Genomic DNA, 10,256 nt, shown 5'->3' with positions numbered 1-10,256 from the left:
GGGCAGAAACAAGAGGCAATGCAGACTTTTCTTAAGGAAAAACTTAAAAATGGTTATAATTGAGAACACACTGAGTTGAGCCGGGTGCTAATATTGCATGAGGCAGTCATGGCTTTTTACACAGTTCCAATTAACTCCTTTGGCATTTGCATTATAAATCCCTTATCTGGGTCGGCTGTAGCCTGGCAGCGAAATGTTGCTCAGGGCTGCCCCACCGGAAAAAGGATGCGAGATGAGGGGAACGGAAACTCTTCCAGGAATGTGCTCTGGGAGATGGCAGGAGGACGGAATCTTTTTAAAAGTAAATATGTAAAAATCAAGGGATGTATTTCACCAGCTCTTTCCTAAGAAATCCTCTTCTGCATGATGGGGCTATTTTCTAGAGGAAGATTTGCCTCTGGAAGGGAAGGGCGCTGGACGCAGCGCGATCTTGGCGGGTTGCATATATGGGTGGGTACGTGTGCGTGGGCACGTATGTAAGCCATTACTGAGACACGACTTCGTCACCACTCATTATATTCAATTCTTTCTAAACACAGGAAGAAATGACTAGTGATGTTGTGACATCCCTTGCACTCTGCCAGCCCTGCAGTTCCGCTCTGCCAGGCGCGGCGTGCGCTTTGAACCCTGCGTCCTGCCCCGGGTTTCTAATGCTGTATCAACACGGTGCATTGCAGGGTGTATTCACCACCGCAAGGTACGTGGCCACGTTATCAGGGTGCCAAACCCTAACGATTAGTCAGTCCCAGGAGGCCTGACCCAAACAGCGTCACGCAGCCTTCGGAGGGGGCAGAGCAGGGGCAGCCCGAAATCGCAGCAGTCCGCACTGTACCTGTCCCCATACTTCTGCGCTTGGGTCGAACCAGGGGGACAGTTTCAGCTGGAAAGAGTGGGGGGATTTTAATGCTAGCATAGTTCATTTTGATGTTTTATTTAAGCAGGGCAGTTCAAAGAGTTGTCCCAAAAAGTTTTTTTGCTTTGATACTGGTAAATAATTTTAAAGGGTTAAAAAGCTTAAATAGCCTTAAGAAAAAAAACATTCTGAAATGACTGTTGTCTTTTTTTTTTCTCCTCTCAAAAATTACTGAAAACCTGCGTGAACCTGAACTGAGTTTGGGAAAAGGATTGATGTTTCGGCTCAGTCTGAACTGTTATCAGCATGTTCATATTTGCAGGCTCAACAAGCATCAGCAAAACAAACAGTTCAAGTGACTTGAGCAAGATCACCTTGCAGGTAAGGGACAGAGACAGAAATAGATCCCGTGTCTGCTATCCCATGTCTCCACCTGACCATTTTCGACTCTAATTAAGCAATTACAAAGGCTGTTTGCCTGTCAAGGTGATAATCAGCTACACTGCTGATTGCAGTGAGTTTTCATCACCTGATAGGACCGAGACTCGCAGAACAGACACTTTCAGCTGCTGTAAATCAGCACAGCATCGCTCTCCCTTCCAGCGAACCACACTAATTTACACTGCTGATTTATGTTGGCCTCACTGAGGTCCCTGACCAGATGTGCGGTGGTGGATTAAAATCAGACGAACGAAGGGCTGTGAAGTGCCACTGGCCTGCTGCCCCGTCCTGCAAATGGGGCATTGCCACCCAGAGGCAGGGACGTCTCATTTAGGGCAGTTCAGGAGCTTTTGCACAAGGGGATGAGATGGTCTCGGTGGTGGCAGCAGTCCCCGTCGGAGGAGCAGGGCAGATGGCTGCGTGCGGTGGCAGCTCCGACCGCCCAATTTTAATCCGCTGCCGCATGCCTGTCAGAGCCTGAGTCACGTTCTGCTGTCCTTAATCTAGCAAAACTCTCATGGGCTGAATACAAATCACCCGATGCTTAGGGACCCCCCCGCAGCCCCGTCCGCGGCTCAGGCAGGGCTGATGGAAGCGCTGTGCTTCTCCTTTGGCAGAGGAAGAGACAGAATCAAACCATATTCGCTGCAAGTAGAAGCCACAAATACATCAGGGAAGGAGAAGTAAAGCATTCCCAGGATGAGAAGTATGTGGCATGGTTTAGAGTTGACAGTGGGAACAAACTAATCTTGATGGATCGGGCCTGATTTCGGGGGAAACCCCACTGCATTTTGTGTACCATCCCTTCTCCCCTCTTCCTCTGCAAAGTGCCCGATCCACTTATCTTTGAACAGGTCTGGGTATTGGTTCAGGCCCTCGAAAACAGCAGTTTAAGGGAGCAAATTGTCAGCACATGGATGCTAGATACTGGAAACAGAATCTCAGTTTTCACTATTTGAATTAGACTCTGGAGTCTTCCTTTGAGCAACTAACCTTTCACACTCAGGGTACGGAGACTTGGAGAGTTAATCAGRAGTCTTTGAGGAGGTTTTAGGAGAGAGCATCTACTCAAACAGGTGGTGCATTCTGATATTGCAAAATCCATCTATTTTCTCACATCAGGCTGAAAATTCACAGCAGCCTCCCCCCAGTCACGGAATTAAATACTCTGAACGATCGGTTTCAGGAACAGGCAGGCTGAAAAGCAACACTTAGCTCAGGGCAGCCACAGCTGTTAAATGGAATATGCACATGACACAGTAAAGCTAATCCTGGAATAAAAGCTCCAGCACCTCTCCCAGATGTTCCCTGCACAGGATCCCATTTTGATGTGGAATTGCTTTGAAATTGTTCTGTCAGAAACTTTATTGAAATCAACATGCTCCTGCAAAATGTCTCAATTTTGGTGAGACAGCATTTTCTACTAGAAAACTCTTTAGTTTGAATATTTCCTTGTCTCTGTTGATGCCTCCTGGATCCATGCCCTGCTTCCAACATCGTCCTCTTTTGTGACCAGCAGGCGACGAGGCTTAAATAAGTAATGATTTGTAAAGTGCTTTGATATCCTCTGATAAAAGATGCCCCAGAACTCCGTGCGTTACAGTAATGTGATTTCTCTCCCCGCTTCTTCGGAAGGCATTAAACGTGTGGGTGCTCTGGTTATTTCCTCTAACAGTTGATATTTTATGCCTGATGTATTTTTATCTTTGATGTATTATATAACTAAGTTATATTGGTGTCAATCTGAGAGCTCTAGCACTGTCACTAAAACTAATCCAGTCTAACACAAGCCTAAGACCAGGACTGCATTGCTTGTGACGTAAAGTATAATTACCGTAAATAAGTGACTAAATTCCTCAAAGAGGGCCTGGTCCCACTGTCTTTACACTGGGAAACTTTAATTAAAATCAATATCAGCTAACTTCCTCTCTCAGCTGTGTCCTCAGCATATACCAGGAGAATTTGTRCCYAGCGGTTTTATCCTGCTAAATGCTTGGAACCCAGCRAAGCCACTGGAGAAGTAGCACAAGRRATAAYTTTTCCCCTCCGCCTGCWTTAAAGCAGAGCAGTCTTTTCAGTGAATAATAAATTCACCATCAAATAAGACATATCCCAGGCAACTAAACTATTCACRAATTAGATTTGCATTTGGCAAATCACTTTGGTCAGACAAACCACGGCAAGCAGAAGACGCTAGGAGTTGGCTGCCCGGTTTCGTGCAGGACCGACGCAGGCGGAGCTGGGGTGCACCTTGTTGCGTCGGCCCTCTGCAAGCGAGACCTCATCGGAGCTCAGGGCCCAGCCTCGGTCCGCAGTCAGCAGGAGAAGACYGGGCCCCTCCAGAGGCCGGTTCATCCCCTCCGTGAGCTGGTCCACCCTCTGGAGATGGCACCTCTCCCTTAGCTGCGGAGGGAGCCTAGATAACGAGCTCAGGCCACACAGCGAGAGGGAGCCAAATCCCGCTGCGGTTGCTGCGGGTGCTGCTGCCGCTCTGCATGCTTTTGAGGCAAAATCTCTGGCCGCTTTATGCCAGCTCAGAGTTTAGCAGCAGATGTCGACATCTGCAGCAGTCAGAAGGGCTGCAGGGGGCACCGGGAGCCGGGCGGCCCCTTCCGTGCGGCGTGCTGGCGGTCTGCGCGCGGGGACGCGGAGAGGGGGCACGCGTTTGCTCAGAGCGCCCTTGGCCCGATCCCCCCCAGCGCGAAGGGGAAGGGACAGCGCCGGCGCGGGGCCGTGCACGGGGGGAGCGTGTCCGAGGAAGAGTTACAGCGATGCTGCTCAGTCCGACGGCGCTTCGGCTGCCGCRTCTGCTCCCTGGCTCGTGGGCCGGGAAACGGGGAGCTCACGTGGGAAACTCCCCGGGRGGCTGCAGAGCGCAGGAGCAGATGTGACCCTGCAGCAACGTGGGACGGGAAAGGAGCACCCGAGCCTCTCCCGAGACTGCTCCCGGCCACCGGCTAGACGTGGCTCAAAAGGGCCCCAAAATATCTGCTCCCCAGGGCTCGGATTGCTCCCCAGTGTCCAATGGCAAACTTGTTTTTGGTAGTATGGACCAGAAGTCACGGCAGTATTGTGCCACCTGAAGGAAGGAGGAGACGGCGTGTTGGGTATGCAAACACGCATCTCTCCCTGCTGCAGTTCTGGGAAGAAAAGCGAGTCTGCAGGGAAGCAAACCACAAACACACAYACACACGCTTGGAAAAAGCAATAGAACAATTTCCCTGGACGACAGCAACGCTGATGTGGATTTTCCATCCATCACCCTTCCTGCTGAGCTGAGGAGTTTCTCAATCCCCAGCTCAACGTCCTCCTTGGTCAGGGAGCGTTTTTCCCCCTCGGAAGAAGGGGGACATGTTTCAGTGACAGAGYGTACGAGGCATCTGCTGCCTCCACCACGAGCACAACAGGGAGGGAGGTTGCTCTGCTAATGAGCTCCTGCCTCATTTACAGGTTAGTTTGCTGCCAGGGCAAGGCACGAGAGCTCCRTCAGTCTCAGATTTTAGGAGAATTATCCACGCATGCCAGCGCTGGCCACGGAGAGAGGCTAAGCTGTGGGCTGCCCTGTGCAGGGCGCTGCTCAGCCCAAAAATCGTGCAGAGCTCCAAAAAGGAGTGAGATCTACTTCTCGGTGCCTGAGAGAGTACAGAACTGGACTAATTAATATATGAAATTTGGGAAGAGGCATTRAGTCTTATGCTTCAAGGTTTAAGTCAGCCTCTAATTACTAGGGATTAGGAGATTTCGCTGTAGCGCCCGGCAGCGAGCACCGCTGGAAGCAGGACACGTGCAGATGGCCCGTGTGCCTCGGCAGCGCTGGCAGTGCCCATCTCCGTGCAGCCTTCTCAAAAGCAGCTGCAGCTCCCCTGCCGCACGTGCGCCGCGTTCAGGCCCTGGCCCGTCAGCCGCWGCTGGTGGGGCATGGTGGCGAGGCTGATGGGCCTTGATTGCGATGAAGCTGCTGCTGCTTCTTGCCCTGGGCCTTCTTTCCATCAGCATCGGCAGCTGAGTGTGATCAGCTGTCTGCCTTATTTTATCTGTGATCCGGGCAAAAGCAGCCAGGCTGCAAGGATGTGAGAATAGCTCAAGAACATGATACTAAAGAGGTAGCAAAAGAAAAAAAAAAAATCCAGGTCATAATGTTTGGGGAAAGCATGTGAGGATCTTGCTAGTGCTGGGGAGGGTAGTTAGTGTGTTAAGTTGCCATCACGGAGGTGTGAGCCTGGCTGCTCCCCTCCACGCCGCAGGATCCGTGCGGGAAGGTGAGGCYGGCTGTGGCTTTGCTCCTGCTGTGGTTGCGGGCGTTGCTTGGGGGCGAGGGGCAGCACAGCCAGCCGGGGTCCCGGCGGGGGAGATGGAGCATCTCTCAGCCAGGGAGAGAGGGCTGTTGCTTCTGGCTGGGATGTGGCTCCAGGCTAGGAGCAGCTTCTTGGGGATGCTTAAAAACCTTACCGAGAGCTGGCAAAATACTCCAATAGATGCRGAGACCCGGGCTGTGGGCAGGGATGTGCTCAGCTCTCCGGGTCCCACGTCCAGAGATGGGCCCTGCCCCCAGGCTGGGCTACGCGTGCCGTCCTCCAGCCCCATCTGTCCAGCGCTGCAGCTCTCGATTCAGCTGTTATCAAAAGGAGTGTGTTTCATGGCAGCTTKTGTTTTAAATCTTCAGCCTGACACCGCTTTCTGGAGCGACCGGGGCTGATTCTGGGTGTCTTGGAGTTGAGTGGATGCACAGAGATGCTCGAGATGGTCGTGGGCGAAAGCACAACTGCTGCAGCTGAAGGAAGTGACTGATCACATAGTGACCGAACGGGGTAAATATGAACGCTGCAATCAACAGTTGCTCCAGACTGGATACTGGTACAGTCAGATATTGTTTGGCTTTGTAACACTTATACTGTGTATTTTTATAATGCCCTTTCTCCACAGATCTCAAGGCATGTTAATTGACTCATTAGCAAAGTGGTAATGATTGGATTAGTTCAAGTCTTAAGCACTCCTATAAATTAGAAATGTTACTGATAGAATAAAATGTCACCCCGAGGTCTGGGTTAGTTACAGCTCAGCCCCGCAGCGGTGGGGTACAATGAGGCCAAGTTCTTTTACGCTTGTAAAAGCACTTGGAGATCATTGCGTGAAAAGTGCTACTTAAGGGTGATATCGTTAGGTGTAATCCTTCTGGCAGGACTGTAATCCGTGAAACCCGAGGGAGCAGGGTGAGGTAAACTGAGCGCACAAACGCAAACCTACTGCAGCCCTATCCTGCCTTGCCGGCTCTCTGCACGCAGCAGCAGGGAGACTTTCTGGCCAGGCTGGTTTTTCTGGACAGTGGAGGCAGAGAGGTGAGCGGCTCCGGCTGTTCTGCAAGGCCTGGAAACACTGCACGGCTGTCGGAGGGCTAGCACCGGCTTTGTCATCCTGGAAATGGGATACATCTCCCTTGCTAGCTACTCACTTAATCAGGGTAGCCCGCAACATTATGGCCAACAAACGTCAATGAGAGCAAATTTGTAGTTGCTGGTGTTATTTGCTCCTTAATGAAATGTCAAAGGAAGTGAAAACAACAGCAAATGTCAGCAATTGGTCTTTTATCACACAGACTGTTAGGCGCAGGCCTTCTCAGCGAATGCGCCGATTTATTATGAGGCAAACCTCAGAAGGATTTAACAGAGTGGAAGGAGCTCAGATTTCCATTAGTGATCACCTTTTAACCAGCCTTGGATATGCTAATTTGCTGTAAATGCACTTTGCTGTAAATACTAAGACAATAGAAGGAATGAATAAAACCTCAGGAGCATGCGCTGTCCTGACTGTGGTGAAAAAGGAACAGGTTCGCGGACTGGATTAAAAAGGGAAGGGAGCAAATGAACATCCACCCTTGTGGTAAAGCATAATTACTGTCAGTGAACTTATGTCTGGGGCTGTGTGTGTGTCTCAAAGACTGTTCCAAAGAAATTTGGGATGGCTCACTCGACCATGGCCCATCCAGCCTGGAAAAAGCATCGTCATTACAAAACAAGGCAATTGTTTCACTGGTGAAAAGCCGCATTTGTTTCACTGCAATTCATGGATGCAAACACCATGGTTGGCAAGAATAATGGAGCCTCGGAGAGGTGGCGCTGGCGACAATTCCCATGTATTTTCTGGACAGAAGAGATGACATTAGGAATATTGGAGAAGAGCAGCCCCATTGCTGCAATACTGTAGACACAAACTTGTGTATTTTGGTGACGCTGCAGAGCTGAAAATAACCTTGGAAAAAGTATGTGCAGAAAGAGCTAGTGGCTCGTCAGGAGTGAAGACAATTAATGAGGAGATGGATGGGTGGTGATCAGCAGAGCACGGCAGGGGTTGGGGAGGTCAGCCACCCCGCGCTCGCAGCTAGCGAGAAAGCAAGAAGTCTTCCAAAAAACACTGCTGCGATATCCTCAGCACTCGGACATAAATAAATAGATTTGACTTTGCTTCCCTGGCCTGCAGGACCCGTCTGCCTGCAGCTCCTCCAGCCTGGGCTGCTCAGGGCGTTAGCAGGTAGATCAGCGCAGCGCTGCAATCTTAAGATGCTGGAGGCTCTGCCTTTCTGGGGAGAGATGACACCAGTAATTTCTCACTATTACAGGGATACTTTAAACTCAAATTATGACTTTCAGGGAGGCTGGCTGGGATGGCACAGTCACGCTAGAGACCTTGATTTGATTACTGCTCTGTCTCGGGCTGCTGCCACGCTGTCACGGTCTTTCGCTCGCCAACTGCTGTGACACTTCAAGAAATACGTTCGGCTACTCCCACGCAGATGTACGTGCCTGAGACAGCGCAGTCGGCAAAGTGAGGCGAAAACTGACACTGATTTGGGGAGTTCATTGGGGGAAAAACCAGCAGGGGAAGACACGCCGCGGCTGGGGCTTACGCTCTTTGCAGCAACAGCCAGAGAAAGAGCCCTGTGCGGCCAAACCGTCAACCCCCTGCGCTCAGGGATGCACGAAACGCACCTCGAAAGGAGCTAAAAAGGTCAGTGACGTGCAGGAGCCGCTCTAGCAGGGGAGGATCGCGGCGATGAGAAGGCAGCACGTGTGAGCCGGCGCCTACCCTGGTGGGATAACRACCAGTAACCGGCTTGTGAAATTGCTACAGAGGAAACGATGGGAAGGAGGCAGCACGCAAGTGCAGAAGCTGCTGCCCGAGCTAACCAGAGCATGGCGATATGTTTAGCCAATGCTGGTGCAAAACACAGAAAGAGGAAAATAAATCACTGGTGYGTCAAATAGCTGCTGTGCAGCTCTCTCAGGCTCTTTTATCAATGAATTAATTGCAAAGGTGTCTGCCTTAGCTCATCAGATATTGGCAAGCGGGAAGCCCTCCAGTGAAATGCGGGCTGCTGGGTGGGAGCTGAGCTTCATCAATGATTTATTGAAACATTTAAGGATGTGCTTAAAACCCTGGACTTCAATTAGGTCTAAGCATATGCTTAAAAATAAGCACAGATGCTTAAGTGAGTTGCTGTACTGAGCTGGATCTATGCATACATTTAAAATTTGTTCCTGACACAAGGAGTTTTCAAGCATTTCGATATCTGCAGGCTGTTATTTACCAGGTTCCTTCAAGAGCTGCTCCAATCTGGTTAGCAGTCAGGGGAAGTTTCTGGTTTCACGTTTGGGTCATGGTCCTTGGTTTTACTGGTGCACGTTCAGATTAAAACCCAGCAGTAAACGGAGGGAGGTGCGTCCGTGGCACCTTCCTGTTTTAGGCTGGGCATTGGAAAGAGAAAGATTCTCTTTAACCTTTCCGCCATCTGTGCTGCCTGCTCATTTCTTGCATTTTGCTCATTCTGCGGAGGGGGGAAATAGCTGCAGTCGCTCTCGCTGCTTGGCAGTTTGGCTTGTTGACTCTTGCCCGTTAGCTCAGTGCTCTAAGTTACAAACATGAGAGGGGAATGTTAAAATTTAACTAAAAAGGAATTTTCAATTACACAAAAATGTTTCTGTGAATAATAGCCTTTGCAAGGTATTATTCTACAAATCCTAAATATGGGGTTTAACCTCCTCGTTATTATCCCTTTAATTTCAAAAAGGCTTTGAGGCCTTAATTTTCCACATAATTATGTTCAAGCTGAATTAAAACCGTGCTGGCAGCTACGGTGACACGAAGGGGCGACGCATGCCCRGGCTAACCTGTGCATGCCCCTTCCTTAAATATCATACAACACTTTCTCATCCCGGCTTGGAGGCCATGGTGAAACACCTCTAAGGAAAATGCAGCTTCCCATGTCTTCCGAGTACGCTGAAGTCCTTTTGATGCTACTTGCATGACTCTTTTGGGTTGTCTTAGAGGAGTCGTGGGGAGAGTTTCCTACCGGAAACCCGTACACGGTCGCGGGCCCTCCGTCAGAAAGGTGGGGAGCCCCCGGGCCGCGAGAGGGGCTGCGGCGCCGGTGTGGGAAAGGCTCTGGTTCGGCAGCGCCTGGCCCTTGGCAAGCTCGCCCCGACGCTCCTCCTGCAGGTGTTGGCCTGGGGGGTCTCTACGGGGAACCCAGACCTCTGGGGATCCCTGGATCTCCAGGGGATCATGAAGGAGCCCTGCAGCTCTCCAAGGATCCCTGGGTCTCTGGTGGATCTCCAGGGGTATCTGCAGATCTCCAKGGATCCTCGGGTTTCTGGTAGATCTCTAGGGGGACTTGCAGCTCTCTACAGATCCCCTGATCGCTGATGGCTCTCTGGGGGACCCCAGATTCTGTGGATCCCTGGATCTCCAGTGGATCAGTAGGGGAATCTGCAGCTCTGCAAGGATCCCCAGGTCTCCGGTGGATCTCCAGGCAGACCTGCACATCTCCACGGATCCCCCAATCTCTGATGACTCTCCAGGGTGACTGGGGGTCCCTGGATCTCTGGGAGACCTGCAGCTCTCCAGGGTTCCCCGGGCGACCCACACTCCCCCTCCCCGGGGCAGGAGTGCAGCCCCCAGGGCCGGCTGG

General features: G+C 51.1%; 1 protein-coding gene across 3 annotated transcripts in view; it reads left to right on the top strand.

Annotated features, from left to right (window-relative positions):
- The first annotated feature begins 1,156 nt into the window (after nt 1-1,156).
- The window catches only part of LDLRAP1 (low density lipoprotein receptor adaptor protein 1), a 33,049-nt gene continuing 23,949 nt past the window's right edge, over nt 1,157-10,256 (top strand). The window contains exons 1-2 of one of the 3 annotated variants that reach the window (XM_026062474.1): nt 1,157-1,234; nt 5,958-6,148. In XM_026062474.1, coding sequence (XP_025918259.1) covers nt 6,109-6,148 — 40 coding nt within the window. In that variant the 5' untranslated portion in view covers nt 1,157-1,234; nt 5,958-6,108. The remainder of the gene's footprint in view (nt 1,235-5,957; nt 6,149-10,256) is intronic. The other 2 variants (XM_026062473.1, XM_026062472.1) reach the window with 2 other exon arrangements.

Source organism: Apteryx rowi, unplaced genomic scaffold, assembly GCF_003343035.1.
Source record: "Apteryx rowi isolate R43461 unplaced genomic scaffold, aptRow1 scaffold_190, whole genome shotgun sequence".
Lineage (NCBI taxonomy): Eukaryota > Metazoa > Chordata > Aves > Apterygiformes > Apterygidae > Apteryx > Apteryx rowi.
The sequence above is the reverse complement of the archived record's forward strand: the minus strand, read 5'-3'. Positions and strand labels throughout refer to the sequence as shown.